The sequence below is a fragment of the Equus caballus genome, chromosome 9 (assembly GCF_041296265.1).
Source record: "Equus caballus isolate H_3958 breed thoroughbred chromosome 9, TB-T2T, whole genome shotgun sequence".
In the NCBI taxonomy this organism is placed as follows: Eukaryota; Metazoa; Chordata; class Mammalia; order Perissodactyla; family Equidae; genus Equus; species Equus caballus.
This window is the reverse complement of record NC_091692.1, coordinates 80,929,594-80,950,775: the sequence shown is the minus strand read 5'-3', so window position 1 is coordinate 80,950,775 and position 21,182 is coordinate 80,929,594. Positions and strand designations below refer to the sequence as shown.

At 46.3% G+C, this 21,182-nt stretch overlaps 1 protein-coding gene across 3 annotated transcripts; it reads left to right on the top strand.

The window, feature by feature from the left end:
- The first annotated feature begins 297 nt into the window (after positions 1–297).
- C9H8orf76 (chromosome 9 C8orf76 homolog) lies at positions 298–17,642 on the top strand. 3 transcript variants are annotated; one of them, XM_001497594.5, is made up of 6 exons: positions 298–493; positions 3,061–3,156; positions 3,902–4,045; positions 7,650–8,107; positions 11,946–12,078; positions 17,300–17,642. In XM_001497594.5, the coding sequence occupies exons 1-6, from the start codon at positions 377–379 to the stop codon at positions 17,495–17,497; spliced, it is 1,146 nt and encodes a 381-aa protein (XP_001497644.1). In that variant the 5' UTR covers positions 298–376; the 3' UTR covers positions 17,498–17,642. The 3 variants fall into 3 exon arrangements, with proteins under 3 accessions (XP_001497644.1, XP_023504680.1, XP_023504681.1); XM_023648912.2 differs by having other exon boundaries at positions 318–493; positions 3,905–4,045; XM_023648913.2 differs by lacking the exon at positions 3,061–3,156 and having other exon boundaries at positions 330–493.
- The last annotated feature ends 3,540 nt before the right edge of the window (positions 17,643–21,182 follow it).

The window sequence follows — 21,182 nt, the reverse complement described above, 5'->3', positions numbered from 1 at the left end:
CTTGTTAGGAGAGGATATATAATGCAAAAAAAGTGCTTAATACAGTGCCAGGAATATCGTCAGTGGCGAAAAAATAGTACCTACCAGTTTTAAACAGCTACCCTGGGGTCAGCGATTTTGATGCGTGCACGTAAGAATCGCTCTGTCCATCTCCTCAAACAGAGAAGTCAAACACGGGTTCACAAGTTTGTGAGTCAGATAAAAATCGCAGCTCAATAACGACTGCACGCCTGCAGCCCCGGTTAGGCCCCTCCAAAAACTACAAGTCCCAGCATGCCGCGCTCTGGGCCCTGGCGGACCCGCCTCTTCCGTGTCGGCCCGCACGTGGGCGCCGCTCTGGGCACCGCCTCTTCTCGATGCTCCGGCCGTGGGCGCGATGGAGAGCGGGTGCTGGTGGCCCGGCGGCGAGTTCGAGGACTCGGTGTTCGAAGAGAGGCGGGAGCGGCGGCCCGGACCGCCCGCGCCCTACCGCGCCAAGTGCTGCGAGCCGCAGGTGAGAGGGCCGGGCTCGCCCCATGGCTCCCAGCCGGGCGCTTGGGACGCCCCACGCACATGTCGCCTCCCGCTGAACCCAGACCCCCCCGCCCCCCTGGGCTGACCCTCTGCGCCCCCAGCATCCCCGTCGTCCCTTCCCCCACGCGGAACGGGCGTCTCCCGAGCCCCACCGGGTGATGAGCGCGCACCTGGCGTCTGGCCGGTCTCCTCACGGCAGCTGGTCTCACACCCTGCTCTGAGATGCTCGAAGATCCGCAGTAACTCCCCTCTGCCTTCTCCGACTCTGCAGCCCGGACCCCCAGAAATCCGGCCACCGCCCACTTGTCAAACCTTGGAGTTGTCTGCTCCCCAAACGGTGACGTCCCACCCACGGGCCTGCCCTTGTCCTGTGAATTCCGCCTGCGCGCCTTAACCCTCCTCTGACGGTCAAAATCGTTCAATTGTATCCATTTCTCAGGGCGCATCTTAAATGTTGCCTCCTCCAAGAAGCCTTCTCTGGTTCCCTCTTCCAATCAAATGTTTTTGTCTTTGACTCCTTTCTCCCCTTTGAGCTTCTATTAAAGTACTTGTCTGTATCTGAGTGCTAAATGATCCTATGGGAACGGGTGCTTAACTTTATGTTCTTGACAGTGCCTAGCAGTTTTTGTTCATAATAGGAACTCCGTGAGTATTTTTAATTAGTAGAGTGTTACTTTGTATTATTTTATGTGTGTAAATTTTATCTTGCCAATAATAACTACTGTTTATCAAAAAGTTACCTGTTCCAGGCGTTGTACTGGGTTCCTTTATGTTTATTGTTTGGTGTTTCTTTACAACCATTGTACTTAACAGATGTCAGGTGCTCAATAATTTCTGAATTGTATTTTTACTTTATTTCACTTACATTTCCTCCTTACCACATGCAGTCTTCCAAAGTTATGTTTAGTACATAACTGTGGTACAGCTGCGGTTATCAGGCAGGACCCTTGAATGTCACCACTGGCTTTACCTCTTGCCTTTCAAGGTGTCAGTTCCTTATTTGTCATTTGGGAAAAAGAATATTTGCTGGCTCACAGGGTTATTGTAACAATAAAATGAGATACTTTGTCAGGTGTGATGTGCTGTATACTTGAAAAGTAAAATCCAAGAATCATTTGTCTTTAGAATTTTTTTGGTATTTGATACTGTTCATAAACTCAAAGAGGCGTCATTCAAGTCATGTTGGTTTCCCTAAGTGTCAAACCAGGAGTCTGGGTTAGAAGATTTCTGTTGTCCCTTCCTGCCCGGATTCTGTGTGGGACCAGATGTTGGCCTTATCCAGCACTTCACCTCCTAGTCCCATCCCCGATCACAGCTGCTCCCTCCTTCCTCTTATCAGAAAGGGGTATTTGAAGCCATCCCCTGTCTGAACTCTTGTGCGCCTGCAGGTTATATGGGAGAAGAAAAAGAATCTTTTGAAAGCCAGTCTTGCTTGATCATTTCCCAGTAGGATAAGGAAAAGTGGACGGAGGTTTGCGATTATGCAGTTATGGTTCAAGAAGTTGGGACTAGCTAATAATCCCATAGAGTGTGTGACTGGAGCGCAGCCGAGTGCAAAGGAAAGTTATGGGTTCTGCATGTAGACTGCTGTTGAGTTACACGGTGCTTGAGGGAGAACAGAAAAACAAGTGACTAGTTCTCTCCACTGTGATGGGTTAGGCTCAGGAGAGAAACTGTTGTACTAAGGTGACGGGGGCAGTGGCACCCAGGCGACTCTTAGAAACAGAACCAAGCAATTTCAGCGTGATGCTGGAACCATCATAAATGCATTTACGTTTGAGTTGATAGCATTTAACTGAGGATAGATTTCCTTCAGCCTCAGTGTGTTTTACTCTGATGAGATCCTTCTTTGGAGCTGGTAAACCTGGGACACAGAGTGCTTTTGGTCACACCTGTTTTCTCATCTTATTCTTTACTCAATAGCCAAGAAAGCTCAGTCTCGGTTTCCTTTCTATCCATAGGGTTTAAGTCAGTAGAAAAGCGCATAAAATATTCCATATGGGCTCATCTTCAGCCTTTTCTCCTGCAGGTCTTTGGCAGTAGGCTGCGGAGCCTCCCCATCAGCCTTAAGTTCTGTCTCATCTTTGCTTAGATTCCAGTTTTGGCTTATACAACATTTTCATAATAGCACTGTAATGGGAATTCTTTCCTGTGTCCTTTCTGTAAAGACTTGTCAACCCCTGTTCCATCCACTCTGAACATCTTCACAAGAACACCTGTCTCAGTCTAAAATACCAGTGTGAACTGTGCTAGTTAAATGCAGGTTCCCAGGCACCACCACCCCATATTGAAAACACTATAGATGAAACCATGGACTTTTCTGCTTCTTTACTTGAGAGGTTTCATACTACTGTGTGTTTATTACACTGGGCTATCGATAAAATTGTCATTCTTCTTTGTCAGATGTTTTCCTCTGAGTCTCATCCTGAAGAAGTATGGTTTGTTTTTTTCGAGGTTGAATCACTCATACATGAGAAGTTGCTTGTGAGGGTGAGGTGGGAAAGCCTAGCTTCATTCTCTGTAATATGCTGTTTTCACAATTTCTAGTGGTTTTACGAAGAAACGGGGAGCAGTGATGATGTTGAAGCTCTAACTGTCCAGAAGTTCAGAGGGGACCTGGCCTACAGACGGCAAGAGTACCAGGTAGAATTCAGCGTTTCCCAGGCTGCTACTCGCGATGGGCGCCTGTTCTGTCGGTTACAGCACGTTTAAATAACAGTATTCTAGGCGAGGAGGGTGTTGTCTTGGAAGATAAGTTTAATCTTTTGTGGTAAGTGTTTGTAATCTTAGAATCCCTAGCTTCTGTCCCTTTCTACGTGGCTCGATAGAATGTTTTGTTTCCTGTAACTCCACATGGGGATCTTTTTGGGATCCTCATAGGTCTGTTTCCCCACGTTCTGCATCTCCTCATTATGTGGGAGCCTCTAGCACAGCTATCTCCTGGTGTCACAGGAGGAAAGCACTCCAAAATGTAAGAAAAGGGAAAAACTAATAACTGGGTGCCAGCTTGCTTTCCATCTAGATCTCATTTCATCTTCACGAGAGTCCTCTTGTTATTTTGCTGATGAAAAGGTTACACAGCAAGTTAGTAGCAAAACCAGGATTCAAGCCCTGGTCCATTTGGCTCCAGAATGCTCTTTCTCCTAGAGTGTGATGTTTCCCGTGATAGTCGTGGCTATATTCTCCAGCCATTTCATCTCTCCCTTTTAGAGAAATAGTGCTGACTGAAATACTCGTCTTCCTTAGTTCATCGTAGGGTCTATTATAACATTACCGTCGGCCTGGGGAAAAAAATCATCCCTGTAACTGAATCCTTTTCTCTTCTGTGTGACCCACCTTTCTTTTCTTCCCTTCTCTTTATTTCCTTTATTTAACAAATAATTGCCAGAAGGCACTGCAGGAGTATTCCAGTATCTCTGAAAAGTTGCCATCCACGAATTTTGCCGTGAAAAGGGATGTCCAGGAAGGCCGGGCTCGGTGTCTAGTTCACCTGGGAAGGCATGTGGAAGCGCTGGAGATCGCTGCGGACTTGGTGAGTGGCTTCCTTGCCTATTTTCATTTGCTTTCCTAGGATGGTCGAATAGTTCATTTTCTAAAAAACAAAACAAAAAACAACTTCCTGCAGGCAGCAAACTCGGTGGGTTTGGGTGAGCAGAAGAGGATTATCAGCGGTGTGAGAACTTCATTAGGATGCAGTTTGGGGCTTGAGACGTGGTCATTTTCTTGTAATATTTTTTCCTGTGTGATGCTCAGAATTCTTCACTGCCTGAAAATCTCATTTGCAAAGGTTTTTCTCTTGTTAGGTGTAAATACTCAGAGTGGAAAGATTATCAGTGATCTGTTTTCTTTACATTTTTTTATTTTCCAAAATTTCTACAATGAACAAGTATTACTTTTGTAAACAGGAAAAAAAAGTTACCAAAAAATGACTAAATATCATTCTAACCCAAGCTTCATAGTCCTTTTTATTTTTAAATAGCATTTAAAGATTTCTTTTTAAAGGATAAAGAAAAGCAGTTCTTTGCAATTCTGGATTCTACTGGTCTTTGTTTTCAGGTTAAGGCATTGATGGTTTTCTTCTGTGGTTGTCTGTGTAAATTTTATATGAGGATTGGTCAAAGTTGACCAGTTCTCGTTTATAGATGTCCAGTTTTCTCCCTCAGAAGGAATTAATGAGGCGCCAAGGCCTGACCTCGAACCCCGTGGGTCTGGTCAACCAGAGGTCAGCCTAAAGGATGCTTGCGGTTGAGGCTCCTACCCCCCCCCCCCCCCCCCCCCCCCCCCCCCCGCCCCGGCGCCTGATCTAAGAGAAATCCCGAAATTTGCTTGCCCAGGGGTTCATTGCGTAGGACCTCATGCTCTTGCAGTGAGAGGAAACCTTGGCGGTAATTGTCTTCAGAACACTGAAAACAGCTGTGTCTTGTTCTTTCTTCTCCCCTCTACCAACTGTGGGTTAATTCTTAAACTGGAAGATACAATTACCTTGTTAAGGAAGCACATGGCGTGAACAGTGAACTCGGTGCAATTTAACAGTGTTCCTTCTCAGTCCCCCTGGTCTGCAAACAGCAACTTGGGCTCTTTTGGCACCTTTTTCTAGACATCCGTTCCGTCCTTCGTTACTGTTCTGCTCTCTCTGTGGTTCCTTCTCGCTTGCTAAGTGTCTCTTTCAGTGGCTCAGAGAAAGAGCTGTTGCCGGTCGGCAGACGTCAGGTCTCCAGAGCCGGGGATGGGCTCCAGGTGGGGGGAGGGACCAGTCAGAAGACCTTCCACTCGCTTGTCGGGACTTTGAGAACTGTGCGTCGGGCTTCTGGGCACCCCGTCGGGGAGACAGGAAGGAAACGAACAGTGTGGGCCAGTGGGCCTCACCCCTTTCTGTGGGTCTCTGCACGTGGTCTCAGTGGACCCTGCCTGTTTGCGTGGTTTTCTCATTTCCTCGTACCTGGGTTTTGGGTTCCAGATAACATTTTTGTTTTGTTTTTTAAATTTCTCCCCTACTTACAGACCCTCCTCTCCTGTTATTAGCTCTGGCTCATTTCTGTTTTTTGTCCCAGTGGTTATTGTCCCCTCACGTTCTGTAGGGTGACAGGTCAGTATACAGCATTGAACGAAACAAGACACCTGGTTCTGGAGTGGCCGTCAGGATACGAACATGTTATGCTCACAACTTCTGTTGAAATTTATTCACCCCTCTTCTTAGTGAATTTTGGGTAAAATTTGTAATAGAACGTATTTCTTAAATAATTTAAACATCTTATAGCGACTCCTATGCTCATGTGATAAACCGTGATAAGGAAACTGCTTTCTGAGAGTAAAGGACTCGTTTTCATTCACGCACTCGACAGACATTTATTTCAGTCCTGCCATGTGCCCGGTTCTGGGTTCAGTGCTGAGGAGACGGATAAGCCATATCCATCCCCTGCACATGCATTGCTCGTCTCGTGTCTAGTGGGAGAATCCTAAGGCAGCCACCGTGCGTCAGTGCATCTGAAGTACGCCTTATTCTGTGACTTCTGGTGTGACTGACTGTAGCTGTGCTGCTTACTAGCTGTGTGACGTCAGGCCAGTTAGATAACTTCTCTGTTGTGTCTCAGTTGCCCCATCTATAAAATGGGGATAATAATAGAATCTATTTTTAAGATTCGTCATGAGGGTTAAATGAGTAAAGCACTTAGAATAGTACCTGGCACATGGTAAGCACTCAGTAAATGTTAACTGTTGTCACCATCATCACAACACAGAAGGAGGTGTGATATTCTGGAAAAAATCACGCAAACTCATTTAAACAATTTAATTTCCAGAGAGTTATTTACTGGTTATGCCATTGAAACCCTCGCCTCCAAATCATGGTTTGGATGTGACGACCTCAGCCTCAGCACACGCTTGCTTTCTCACCGTGGACGTGGTTTTCAGCAGTCTGAAGCACTGCAGACTCGTGTCGAAGAAAGGGAGCGTTTGTGACAGGTCGTCTGTACCTGTTGCTCTCCTTATTGTAAATAAAGGCGCGAAGACATGTCACTCAGCAGTTGTTAAAAAAAAACGTCTGTTGTGTCCGAGGTGCTGTGCTCTGTAAAGGGAATCAGCGTTCAGCAGAAGCTGTTGGAGCTTAAGGCTCTCTTGGGGAGGACAGAAGACTAAACACTGGTAATAATAAGACCGGATAAGCTCTGTCGCTGGGAAGGGACAGGATGACCAAGTAGTTGCGTGGAGCTTTATTCTCTCAATATATGAATATTTACGATCCTCCCCAAACTTCCACTCGCCGGTCTGCCAGTTTCTTCGGGCTGCATCCTGGGTGGTTTTGCTTGTATTTCTTGCTCCGTCTCGTTCTGTGTGGGAGCTTGGTCTGGAAACTGGTAGGCCAGGTTTTCCTTAGACTTCAAATCAACTGAAAGGTAATTTTAGTCTGCCATCTGCTCTCCGCAGACTTTAACTTAGCAAAAGAGGGCTTGTTTTCCCCAGCCCCCAGGGCTGTCGCCATACGGCAAGTTAGGCAAGAGGCGGTGGCTTTGGTTAAAGGGACTTGAAAAGGATTTTCTCATCAGAAGGAAACCAAGTGGCCCCCTCTGGTCAAAAGTAATTGGCCTAATAATTACCAGGGAAGGCATTTGGGTTCAATTATGATGCATCGTGAAACACGGAGAGCTTCAGGGCTATCCTGGGTAAGATGTCTAAGCCAAGAACAATTTGGAAATAGAGCCTTTTGAATCCTCAAGGAAATTACCAATTGGAATTTTAGAAAGCCTGGAATATTAAAATGGAACCATTAGCCCAGGGTATAAAAAAGTTGGCCATGGGTCTTTTAGATATCTGACTCAAGACAATAAAGATTGTAATAAAAATGGAAAATCACTGACATAGTGTTTTTGTAAGGCCACTGTCACATGAATTATGTTATTGTTATGACGTTGGGATTTTGGGGATGACTGGTGATTATTTTGCTAAGTTGTATATATTTCTCTAGGTTTCTGGCTGCAAACTGAGATCTGTTGAAAAATATTTAGTTCACTCTACTTCTGTAGCTACTGAAAGATACTTTTAATTTATAACATACACAACTTGGGTTTTTAGGCATCTCTATTTTTGTGTGGAAAACATTCTGCAGTTTAAAGTTTTCATTGTTCTTTTTTTCTCCTCAGGAAAATAAAGCAACTAACACAGACCATTTAACCACCGTGCTCTACCTCCAGTTTGCTATTTGTTCAAGTTTGCAGAACTTGGAGAAAACAATTTTCTGCCTACAGAAACTGATTTCTTTGCATCCTTTTAATCCTTGGAACTGGGGCAAATTGGCAGAGGCTTACTTGAATCTGGGGCCAGCTCTTTCAGCTTCGTGTGCGTCATCTCAGAAGCAGAACAATTTCACCTCAAGTGATAAAACTATCAAATCCTCCTTTCCACACTGGGGAAAACACCATCTTTTGTGTTTCCCTGACACGTTGCCTGAGAACTCTTTGTTTCCCATGGAAGCAAGCAGCAGTGATAACCAGAAGAAAGAGAAAGCTCTTAAAAATGTTCAAATCTGTACGGCAGAAAAGAGAGAAGCAGTGTTGCTAGAGAATCAGATGAAAGCATGTGCTTCTTTTATACGAACCAGGTAAATGAAGAAGGGATCAAAAAACATGTGGTCCTAAGCTTGGAGTAAAGGTTTTATTGTTCTAATTTTAAGCTTTAAAAAGTTCTAGGCTAAGGGCCACCCTGGTGGTATAGTGGCTAAGTTCATGCACTCCACTTCAGCAGCTTGGGGTTGGTGGGTTCAGATCCTGGGCTCGGACCTATGCACCACTCATCAGCCATGCTGTGGTGGCGACCCACATACTAAATAGAGGAAGATTGGCACAGATGTTAGGTCAGGGCCAATCTTCCTCACAAAACAAAACAAAAACAGTTCTAGGCTGGATACGTGGTTTATGTTTTTCAGAGTTTTCCTATGCTCTAGAGCAAATCCTTTGAATGTGTCCTTTTCATATGTAAGATTTAGAAACAAAACTATATTTGCTCAAGAATGCAACTTGTATCATGACTCAATATAAAATGTTAAAATGGGAAAACATTAAAATTAGGAAAAGAAAATTAAATGTATAAAATGCTGACAAAAGGGGAAGAGGTATTCTAAACAAGGAATTTTTCGCTTGTATGTTCCGCAGAAATCTACTGAATAAGAAACTGCTCTTGTGTTTGAATCACTATTAATAATGTGAACAATCGATGTTTAATGCATTCTACAGAGAATTCCCGTGGTTTAGGGACTCCACATACTTTGAATCCGTAGAGTATGAGAGTTGAAAGGAAAGGGGAGAGTACACTGGACCAATTCTGTAATTTGTGAGAGGAACAGACTCCGTTAGGTCTCTAACAATACCAAAAAACATAGAGTTGAGGGGTTTTTTTTTTTGACTCTGGAGAATTCAAGAAATATTGATTAACAGTAAGGCTTACTGAGAAGTGGTATCTATTTGGCGGATTTTAAACTTGATTCCGCAGATGTTTATTTAGTGTTGACAATGTCAATTTAATTCAGAAGTACATTGAATGGCAACAGTGTGTCAGGTGCCTACTGGGTGCTGGGATCATAAAGATCCTTAAAGAAAGAGTCTCTTTCCTTATACTACACACTGTATTGAGGAAAATACGCGTATAGTCAGTGACTGGCCGCACGGGTGCTAAACAGCATCAGTAGCGTGTGCGGAACTCTGTGGGGACCAGCACGTGGGAGCTATTCAGTGTGGCAGGAAGAAGGAAGCCGTTAGAGACGGGGTGGTGCTTCTGCTGGATGTTCTGGAACCTTCGTCACTGTGTGGATAAATGTGTGCTCGAGGCTTGGTGTACGCTGTTTCCTTTCAATCCTCACTGCCCTCGGGGGTAGATGTTGGGATCCCACTGTATAGACCGGGAAACTGATTTACAGCCGTGCCCAAAGCGATGCAGCTACGCAGTGCTGCCAGGAGCTGGACACGAGTCTTTGCCTCCGGAGCCTGTGTTCTTTCCAGGATACCATGCTGACTGCATGCAATGGAGCTCCTGAGCTGAGGGGAGGCGTGGCAGGTAAAGAAAAGCACAGCGCAAAGGGTGGAAGGGCCCGTGTAGCACAGTGTTGTCACGTAGTCTGGTGTGATGAGAGCAGCATTGGTGCGGGGAGCTCGAGAGGGAGGCGGTGGATGACCAGGAGGCTGGGCCCGCACAGTTAGCGGGAGGCAGGACTTTGGAGTCAGATCCCGTTTTAAGGAACCTAGTAAATTGTTGTTATTGAGTGAATGAGTCTGGACTCCTCCCCTTGCCAGCTGTCTGACCTGTGCCCATTACCACTTAAATTCTCTGATCTCCAGTTTCCTCATCTTGACAAGCTGGAGAAATGGGGAGAATGTCTGCTTCGTGGGGTCGTGAGAATTAAAGTGTCTGACGCACTTACCGTAGCGCGCGGTCTACAGTAAGCATTTGGTGAACGTCGTACTTCCATGGGTTTTGTTTTTATTGGTACAAGACGTTAAGTGGAAGGCCTTAAGAGTGTTGGTAGGTTGTAAATGTTGAAATGATGTGACGAGACCCGTGATTCCAGAGGGCGATCTGGTGGCTGGGAGGAGGTGGCAGAAGGAGCGTGGAGGCAGGGCCACCAGTGAAGGGGCTGTGGAGTATCGGGGGATGGTGCTGAGGACCTGACCCAGGACAGTGCAGTGGTAATAAAAGAGGAAGGGATGTCACTGAGGATGGAATAGACAGGACTTGGTGAACCAGCTGAGTGTGTGGGAAGGACGGGGTGGGAGGGGAGGACAGAGGAGTCAGGGACTCTGGAAGAGTCTACCGTGGGTGTGTGGGTGGTGGTGCCTTTCCCTGAGACAGGACAAGATTTAGGTGGAAGTAATGACTTTAGGTTTTTAGGTGTGCTGAGATTCAGGCACCTGGACATCCAGGACGTCCAGCTGGAGCTTTTCACTGGGAAATGGGAGTTGAGCTCAGTAGAAGGGGGCTAGAGAGGAAGGAGATTCAGGAAAGAGCTCAGCAGTCAGGTGGTGGTGAGAAGTCAGGATCGACCCTGAGAAGAGGATTTGAGAGCTGGGAGGTCATTTGTGACCTGTGAGAGGCAGTTTCAGTAGTGACGGGGTGACAGGCAGATGGCAGAGCGTTGAGGAGTGAATGAGCATGAAGTGCCAGGAGCTGGTATAAGCTGTATTCTCAAGTAATTTCAGGAGCAGGAGGGGGCAAGCAGGTACCTAGAAGGAGTCATGTGTGTGCACCTGGCTTCCTGAGGCCGGGTGGGCCATGGAGACAGAGCCCGTGTCAATCAGGTCGTGTCTCCAGCACCCTCTCCAGTGGCTTCCCACTGCCCGTTTCTTTCCGTGGCCTGCAGGGCTGATGTGAGTTGGCCCTGCCTCTCTCTCTCTCCTCATTCACTCCAATTTTTCCTCCCTGGCCAAGTTCCAGCCTCAGTGACCTTTTTGTGATTTTCAGACACTTCAAGCTAGTTCTTGTGTCGGGGCCCCCTTCCCCCTTGGGGAACCCTCTCCCCCACATATTCCTGTGGCTGGCTCCTCCTCAGTTAGGTCTTGGCTTGAGTGGTCTCAGAAAAGCCTGCCTTCCTTGCCCCATCTGAGATAGACACTTCATCTGCCTTGTCTTGGGTTTTTTTCCTAGCATTCATCACCACCTGAAATTACTTATTTGCCACCTCTCTCCTTGCATTCCTTGAAGCAGGGACCTGTCAGTTTTGCTCACCAGTATCTCCAAGGTCTAGAGTAGTGTGTGGGACATTCCCCAAGACACGAGGTGAGTGAGCAGGAGAGCTGAGTGCTTCTGGGCACAGCAATAGGGACCAGCGAGGCCTGAGGGAAATTGGAAAAATCTACATGTTCAATATTTTAAAAAGCAAGAGAAGGAGCCATGTGAGGAGGACAGAAGGGAGGAGGAAAGAGGAGACCAGGTTATGATCAGGATGGTGGGAAAGTTAGCAGTAAGGCGATTGCCAAGTGGTCATCGGAGGGTCGGCAAAGATCTGGGCCTGTTTGGGTGGCTGTGGTGTGCCAGAGAGTCTGATTGGTCCTTGAGCTCAGTTTGCTGTGGGTTCAGGGAGATGGAAGGTTCGTAGAACACTGGCTTCAAAGGAGCACTTCCGGGGTCGGAGCCTTCGATGGGGAGGCTGGTTCTTTTCACTCCATGTTACTTGCCCTTTCGATCACTTGACCATGCAGGAAGCCCTTCTGAGGTTTGGCTCTAAAGGTTTCTTTGAGAAGCTTTGGTCTGTGCATTTTAGGAAAGATGACTCTCCAACGTAGAGTTGCGCAGCTTGTTCATGAGAAGCTTTAGGATCCAAACGAGGGTGAGCCCCTCCTCTTAGCCTCGAGGGCCCCCGTCCAGCTGGATGCCTGCGCTGCATGGGGGGGGGCGTGTCCCCACCGCTGCCCCGGATGGGCACCTGCACACAGGGACTTCCTGTCTTCCAGGCTCCTGCTGCAGCTCGCCCAGGCTCAGCAAGCCTCGTTTGCTTTGGAGAGGAACTTGAGGACTCAGCAGGAAATTGAAGATAAAGTGAAAGGGTTCAGCTTCAAAGAAGACGCTTTGCTGCTGATAGCTGAGGTGAGTTGATGTGAAACGGGGCATCAGAGATATTTTTCCTGGCTCCGATACCACGTTTTATAAAACAGGGCCAAATCTCATCTAGTAAGTTAGGACGTCTGTCTCCCTCCTTCACGTGCCTTTTGACCACTTAATCCCCGAAAGCGGCCTCTTCAGCATCTTTCTCGGGCTGCACGCTCAAAGGCAGGGCTGTGCTTCACTTACTTGTGGATGCTGCTTGGTCCCCGCCGGCTTGCGCAGCGTAATGCCCAGTAATTGTCTTTTGAGTGTCAAATAGAGGAATGAATGAATGTTGGTGTTTGGGCAGCACTGCTGTCTGTCTTGTCCTCCATGCATCCTCCTAGCGGCCCGTGGGATGGGTAGAGCTGGGAGGGAGGCTCCGACAGGTCGTGACTTGCCTGAGGTCAGATTTTGAGTGGCAGAGCTAGACTGGACCCCATCCAGCTACAGTCCATTGTCTTTCTGCTCCACCCTGTTACTACTTCGATGATTGCAGGGAAATGCAAATGTCAATTTCTTTTTTTAACCTTTATTACCTTTATGAAAAATATGCTGTCAAAATTCTTAAGATGGCATTTGGAGATTAGGTGTTGAAATTATTCACGCCAGTTCCTTTTAGTAACTACAGGTGAAACTTGACAGTTCAGGTACTTTTCCCATGAGAACAACTCTCTATCCATGAACATCCTACCATCATTCTTCCAAGAAATACCTACTGCGTGTCTCTGATTGCCAGGCTCCTTTATTCCTTCCCCAAGCCAAGCCCTCATTTGGACTCTTCCCTGTGCCGGGACCATGCTCTCCTCTCTTATCCTCTGAGCCTTTTTCAGCCTTTCCCCTTCTGGGGGCTCTTTCCCCTGAGCCCAGGTACCCTGTCTGTCTCTCCTGACTTCCCGGAGCCTCCTTAGTCATTGATTATCCTCCAGTCTGTGTCTCTAGTCCCGCCTCTGGCACACTGGTGTCACATCTCAGATTAATTACCTACTGAGTGATTAATTTGAGATGATTGTTGATTATTCTGCTGTCACTGCAAGTACAAAATGTCTAAAATGGAACTACTCAAAACACTTCTCGTCAGTCAGTCTTTCGTCAGTGCCTCACGTAGTGTGGAACCTTTCGTGGCCGGCAGTGAGGACGTGTTGAGAGGAGGAAGAGAGGAGCTGGAGAGAACCATCTCTTCGTTGCTTCCATTGGCCCTCTCTGTCATTCTTCTATTATCCACACCCAGAACCTCTCTGGCTGTGGGCTTCTCCCTCTCCGGTCTCACCTCCAGCCAGGCACCAAGCCCACCCTTCCTTCAGGTCCACCCTTCATTTCTCTCCCACTGCCAGCACCCGACTCCTTCACCCTGTGTTTGACTCTCGCAGGGACCTCCTGGCTTGTCTCTCCTTGCTTCCTCCCCTCAGATCTACCTTGAACATTGCTACTCGGTTCATCTTAAAACATTGCTTTGACCATCTTACCCACTTGCTTAAAGACTAAAATGTGTCCCCATTACCTCTGAGGTCAGGTCTAGTTTACGTGCCTCGATAGGATGTGTAAGGCCTTCCAGAGGGTGACTCCAAACTTATGACCTGGTAATTCCTTACACAAATCTTTTGCTTCCGCTAGACGAATCTGCCTGTGTCTAACAAACTTGTCATGGGTTTTCCCATCTCCACCTACTGACTATTTCCATCCTCAGAGACCCAGCTGAAGTCCCACACCCTCTGGGGAGCTTTCCTGAATGTCCTGGTCTGCAGCAATTTTTCTCTCCTCTGAGCTCAGATAGAGTGATTGCTCGACTAGATAACTCTTGGGGCCCTAAAAAAAAAATACAGGAATATGTCATATCTTTTCAACTAGATTTAGGTTCCTTATAAGTGAGAGTATCCTTATGAGTAAGACATCCTTAAAGGTGTCTTAAACATCTTCATACCCTTCGAGATGCTCAGTACCTCTGGACTGACTGGAGTGCTAGTTCTCCACCTGGACAATGCATGTGAAATACCCCTGAGCTTTTTGAAGAAGGCAAACATCTGGGCCCTCATTAGGATTCTAATGTACGTTTCATTTTGTGCTCTGTTAATTTTACTTAACGTTGTGACGTGAGCATGACCCTATATCCTTCAACATTCTTTGATTGCAGACATTTTTTTTTTTCTTTTCGTAGTTATTTGAAGTAGGATCCATGTAAGGTCCACATACTGTTTGGTTCGTTTATCTCTTACATCTCTTTTATTCTCTAACAGTTCCCATTCCCCTGCTTTCTTTTGTGATAAAAAATATATAAAACATAAAATTTGCCATCTTAATCAGTTTATTGTGCAGTTCAATGACTTTAATTATATTCACTATGTTGTGCAACCATCACCACTGTCTATTCCAAAATTTTTTCATCACCCCAAACAGAAACTCTGTAACCTATTAAGCAATAATTTCCATTCCCGCCTCCTCCCAACCCCTGGTAACCTCTAGTCTACTTTCTGTGTCTATGAATTTGCCTATTTTAGATGTTTCAAGTGGTGGAATCATACAATATTTGTCCTTTTATGTCTGGCTTATTTCACTTAGCGTGTTTTCAAGGTCCATCCATATTGTAGCATGTATCAGAACTTCATTCCTTTGTATGGCTGAATAATATGCCATTGTATATACATATATATACACCACGTTTTGTTTATCCATCCATCTGTTGACGGACACTTGTGTTGTTTCCACCTTTTGGCTGTTGTGCATGAGGCCGCTGCAGACACTGGCACACAAGTGTCTGTCTGAGCTCCTGATTTCAGTTCTCTTGGGTACATTCCTAGGAAGGGAATTGCTGGATTATGTGGTAATTCTGTGTTTAACCTTCTGAGGAACTGCCAAACCGTACATTCCGTTTTCTACTTTTTATTTTTACCTAATGTGGTGACATGATTGTGACCCTATATTCTTAAATATTATTTGAGTACCTAATTTTTAATGTCTGGATAGTAGTCCAATTATAGCTTTGGATGAGTTACTGTTTATTTACTTAAGTCCTTTGTATTAAACATTTAACAAACATTCAGTACTATTTTAATAGGTCTGCCAAAAAAAAAAAATCAATGTGTGTATTTGTCCCTTTTAGAATAGATTACTAGAATTAGAATCACTGGGTTAAAGTATATGAACATTTTAAAGACGTGCAGCACATTTCCAAATTGTCATTCAGAAAGGTTGGTTCAATTTCCATATCCTCCAGCAGTGCATGAGAATACTGACTTTTCTTCCCCAGTCCTAGGTGTTAGGTTGAACCATGTGAAATTGTCAATATTCAGTCATTTTGACCTATAAAAACAATTTTATATTGATCTAGTTAATTTTATTACTTTTTGAAACCTGCAATTTGATTAGTAAAAATAGCACTTTTTAGTATTAATATTTATTTGATTACTATTAAGATGAACATTTTTTTCTTACATTTATTGGCCATTTATATATTGTAAAATACCTAGTCATGCTTTTTCTTCTTTATTCTATTTGTATGTTTCTGTTTTTCTTATTAATTTTCTTTTTAAAGATTTTACTTTTTCCTTTTTCTCCCCAAAGCCCCCTGGTACATAGTTGTATATTCTTTGTTGTGGGTCCTTCTAGTTGTGGCATGTGGGACGCTGCCTCAGCGTGGTTTGAGTGCCATGTCCGCGCCCAGGATTCCAACCAACGAAACACTGGGCCGCCTGCAGCGGAGCACGCAACTTAACCACTCGGCCACGGGGCCAGCCCCTTTCTTATTAATTTTTAAGAGTGCTCTCTCTTTATATGAGGCTTCCTAACCTTTTTATATGTTGCAGTATTTTTTGAAGTTCATATTTTTTGGTATATAGAAGTTTAAAATTTTTATATGGCCAAATATTTTTGCAGATTTTTTGACACCTGTGAATGATGTACTTGCTGATCCCTCTTTTTGGAATATTCCATTGTTTGGATATTACTATTATTCAGTTCTCTCTTTTTTTAATTTAAAAAAAAACCACTTTTAGTGTTATATCCCAGATTTTAAAATACTACATTTTATTGAGTCCAAGAAGTCATCCGTGGTAAGACACATCATTATTTGATATACCACTAAGAGAAAAATAAGATGCCATTTATACTATGACATGCCAGTGGTTATAAGATACATCTTGGTTTCAGAAATGTTAAAATACGAAAACAAAAATTGTCTTAGAATTGATGAAAATACTCTGCTTTAATAAATGCTGACGGTTGCCTGGTTAAGCTATGACGTCGTCCGCTCTCGCCTCAAACAATACGTAGTCTTTGAAGACGTGAAGCCAGTGGGGACTGTTCTTTGGGAGTGCGGCTAACCCGTGATAACTGGAGTGCTCGTGAACACAGTGGCTCTCAGGTTTGCAGGAAACTTAGAGATCATTTTGTCCAAATCTAAGTGACTTATATTCCCTGTACAACATCTCTGCCAGATGGCTCCCTAGCCTTCCGTGCCACACAGTAGGCAGTGTTTGGGGACTTAATTTTAGGTCACTGTCCTTAGCAAAGGTGGGCTGATGACTTAGCGTGTTCAGGTGCAAACTTTCTACGACTTACCTGTGTGGGTGTCTTATCAAAGAAAAACTGACACAGAGTCTGTCTGGGCCTGCTTCTGGCCAGTAGGGAGCAGTATTGTGCCTTCAGAGGGCAAGCTGCCCGTAAGGCCCTGAGCGTGCTGTGGTGACGTTTCTAGAGGGATTGTCTCTCTGGGTCCGGAGGGGGGCCCCTGCTACTTGCTCCTGGCCCGTTCGCTGCCTTTGACAGTTCTCCAGAAGCCTTTGGAGAACTTTTAAGGGAGAGAATCTGCACCCCTCCCCCAGCAGCAGTTGTCCTCTGTGCAAGCTCTGCTTTGCAGTCATCTTACAAGGGGGCGGAATCACTTGCAGTTGCGCTCGGCCAACAGAGGATCTCTTTGACCTCGGAAGGCTGACTCGGCCCTCCCTGGAGGCAGAGGGTCCTGCTGCCCCCTGAGAACTGCAGTGACTTCTCCCTCAGGGAGAGATGCGAGCAGAAATGCAGGACGATTTCCCTACGTGGTCCCTGGATCGCTTCCTCGGAACAGACATCTTTTCAATACGTTGGCATTGTCGGAGTTGTCCCCCGGCTGCTGAAGCATTTCTGCTTTTGTGTGAAATCCTTTATTTCCACTTGATGCATGGCATAGCCTTCTGTTCCACGTCTGCTGCCCCTTTTATTGGGACCGGTGTTTTTTTTCCTCCCACTGCAGGTTATGGGAGAAGATATTATCCCAGAAAAACTAAAAGACGAGGTTTGCACAGAGGTGAAGTGCGTTGGCCCAGCAGCCCTGAGTGCCTTGGTGATCGCATCTTCAGAAGAATTTGAAGACAAGTGGTTCAGGAAGATAAGAGACCACTTGCATGCCTTTGAAAATCAGTTCCATACAGAGATACAAATCTTGGCTTAGTGGGCTCTTTAAAAACAACACAAGACATCTTGCACTGTATTAATTGTCCTTGTTTACTTCAGACAGAATCCACTGCTAATCATGGAAGATAGTGAATTAAAAGTGACTATTTATGTTTTATAAAAATGGCTTCTCTCCCAGATTATTTCTACTGTGTTCAGTTTCTTGATTTTTTTGTTTTCTCTTAAGATTTTTGTCATTTGTTTATCTTGTGCCTACTACCCCTTTAGAAGATATGTTGGGAAAGTGTATAAAAGAGGCTTTTAGATTCTGTAGTCTTTTAAAAACAGTTACTGTATTGTAGGCAGCAGTGTAAGTATCCGCGTTGTTTAGGTAGATTCATCAGGAATGAGCAAGAATGTCGAAATGTAACAGTAAAGCATTTCTAGGAAGGGTGTGTCAAGGTCTGAGAAGGCGCTGAGGTTTTACCTGTCAGCACGGTAGCCTGCCCGTCCGTGGATACTGCAGGGGCCTTCAGTACTCATGGCCCAGCAAGCCCGTTTCTCATCCCACCAGCTACACCATGAGCCTGTTTGTATCACTTCTTCCTTCCAAATCCCAAGCGGGTAACGCACACGGGCTCAAACCGCTGAGTCACACGTGCTGGTTGCCTCGTAGGAGAGGAAGCCTGAGCTCAGGGAACTCAGTCTTCTGTAGTGGGCGCTAAGTGTGTTCGCCCTCAGCTCCAGAGGAGGACGCTGTCTCTTTTTGAAGGCTGTTTGCTATGCACACGTCGTCGGAAAGATCGTCTGGAGCGAAGGGCAGCTAGCGCGTTGCTCACAAGATGTACAGAAACACAAGAGACCCGTGGAGCACTGTCTCCCAGGGTGACTTTCCCATCCTTTCAGCCACACAAGTTATAATCACAGTCTGTAACCGCATCTTCAAAGACGAAGGGCCATCACCTTACTTGAATTATCTGGGATGGGAGAGCTCCCTTTGAGAGACGGAAGTCAATAATAAACCAAAAACTTCATCCAGTGTTGCCCCACGCAGCTTTCTATTTTTCTCAGCAGCGGAAGGAGAATTCCAGCCCCGGGCAAGAAGGCTCAGTCACCAGGATTTCCCTTCCGCTCCGCCTGCTCGCTGCAGCCTTCCCAGGCCATCCCCACGCAGACAAAGGTCTGATTTTGTTTGTATTTTGACTCCTCTTTTAGTATGAGTGAGCGCATGATGAGCAATCACAAGTTTAGTCATTTGTCTCTAATGGGAAGCAGAAGACTTGGTATGATTAATAGTTCAATTTTTAGGAACCATTGAAAAGCATGGAAACACCGCAACAGCTCCCCATTGCCCTCCTTCCGTTCACTGAGTTGTGAACCATCGCTTAGGGAGCTCCTGTTCTGTGATGAGTGCTGTGCGGTTGCCGTGGAGACACGGGTTATCATGGAGTTTATGGTCTGGTGTGGATGGCCCTCAGCGTAGATCCCAAACTGAAACGGGGTTTGCCAAGCCCTTCACGGTGGAGCCATTGGCTCCGCATGACTTCGTCTTTCCCTGCTCCCTGCCTTTAAATGTCACCATCAGGCTTCTGCACAGGCAGCTGAGTCTGGAACCTCCCCCGACCCCATCGCACAGCTAATTCACTTTCAGCTTTCAGGTCTGGACTTTGTGTTCGCTTCCCAGGAGTCTCCATTCCCCACGTGGTGGAAAGTTTCCCTCTTGGGCCCCTTCACCTCTCTCACTCCCATATCGGCCCTTAATGCTCAGTATCGTAATCGCCTGTTTGTTTTCCATGATAGACTTTAAATATTGTAAAATCGGGGACTAGGACTGTCTGGTTCATGTTTGTATCCCCAGGGCAGAATACCTGGCATCTCACTAAATATTTGTTGAAAAGAATTGCTGAATTAGGCCCAGCCAGGTGTGTAGTGGTTAAGTTCATGCACTCTGCTTCCTTGGCCTGGGGTTTGTGGGTCTGGATCCCCGGCCAGGACCTAGCACCGCTCATCAAGCCATGCTGTGGCGGCACCCCACATAGAAGAAGTAGAAGGACATACAGCTAGGATATACAACTATGTACTGGAGCTTTGGGGAGGGAAAAAAAAAAGGAAGATTGGCAACAGATGTTAGCTCAGGGGCATCTTCCTCACCAAAAAGAAAGAATTGCTGAATTAATTGGCTAGCATCTTATTTCGTTTTCGCAAAAGGTGAATACCCTGAAGTTCTGACCGAGCACGCTGCCTGTTTTTCTTTCTGTACCTAAAACCCCCTCCTTCCATTGGTCTAGCCTCCCTGAAATGCCCTTTTCTCCTCTAGCTTCTCTTGGCTTCCCGTCTCCATCCTAGCCCCCTGTAACTTCGCCCATGCTTTGACCTTTTAGCCCTCTGGCTTTCCTCCCAGACTCACCGTCTACACAATCCTGAACTGGCTGAGTGTTCTTCTGGAACCTGCTCTCCCATCACTCGGCCCAGCCTCGCCTTCCTGGCAGCGGCATGTCTGTACCTGTGAGAACCCCGCCTCCTGCACTCTGATGCCTCGGCTGTAATGCAGGGCGGGAGAGGGCGCCCGGGAAGACTGGGCCCCTCTGGGTTGCATCACACAAAAGTCATCTCCATCATCCAGCACAGATGGCGAAGCTTATTAACTGACGGTGATTATGCTGAGGAAAAATCTCAGGCCTGCCTCCTTAGCCACCCCACCCTCCTGTCAGTGAATGAATCATGCAGGAGGTGAGCTGATGTGACCCGCAGAGGTGACTGTCCGCACTGTAGGAGTGTGAGATGGGACCCAAGGGCAGTTCCGGCCTCTTGTGACTCAAAAGGCCTGTCCTCAACGTTTTCTGCCGAGGCGGAATCCACGTCCGCTATTTGAGCTGGTGGGGGCCCTTTGTCCTTCACACGCCTACATCCCCACAATCTTCAGACTATAGCCAAAGAGATCTTATAAAAATAAAGCTAGTTCTCAGATCCCTTCAGAGGTTTCCCAAATCCACGAGGCCTCTGAGGCCCTGTGTGGTCTGGCTGAGCCCCCTCCACCCCAGCTCACTCTGGTTTTTTCTCAAGTCCTTTGGCCATTCCAGCATCTTCCTGCCCAAGCCTGTTGCCCATCGGGTTACCTCTACTTGGAACATTCTCCCCTGCATTCTCCCAACCCTGCCACAAACGTCCCCTTCCTGCAGCTCTAAGCTCAAACGTCACTGTCAGACCAGATGTTCCTGATCCCACGCTTGCTCAGGTCCCCCTTTAAATGTTTTCATAGTGCCTGTACTTTTTTTTCAAAGTGCTTAACGTAGGGCCCGGCCCCGTGGTGCAGTGGTTAAGTTTGAACGTTCCACTTCAGCGGCCTGGAGTTCACCCGTTCAGATCCTGGGTGCAGACCTATGCACCGCTTGGCAAGCCATGCTGTGGCAGGTGTCCCACATATGAAGTAGAGGAACATGGGTACCAATGTTAGCTCAGGGCCAGTCTTCCTCAGCAAAAAGAGGAGGATTGGCGGCAGATGTTAGCTCAGGGTTAATCTCCCTCAAAAAAAAAAAAAAAAAAGAAACAAAGTGCTTAATGGAAATATAACTGAATATTCATAGTATGAATCCTCCTTGCTCCATGATAAGTTCTAGGACTCTGTCTGTGCTTTGCCCCTTGATGGCAGAGCTCGGCTTCCTGGACTTGCCATGACCTCTGCTCCTTGCTGGCTTCCTGGGGCCCCCAGGCCCTTGCAGAGGCAGCCCTGGAGTCTGGTGAGC

Coding starts and splice junctions, on each gene's coding strand:
- C9H8orf76 (XM_001497594.5), top strand. CDS start 377: ATGGAGAGCGGGTGCTGGTGGCCCGGCGGCGAGTTCGAGGACTCGGTG. Junction 3,157..3,901: donor ACAGACGGCAAGAGTACCAG/GTAGAATTCAGC, acceptor AATAATTGCCAG/AAGGCACTGCAGGAGTATTC. Junction 8,108..11,945: donor GCTTCTTTTATACGAACCAG/GTAAATGAAGAA, acceptor CCTGTCTTCCAG/GCTCCTGCTGCAGCTCGCCC.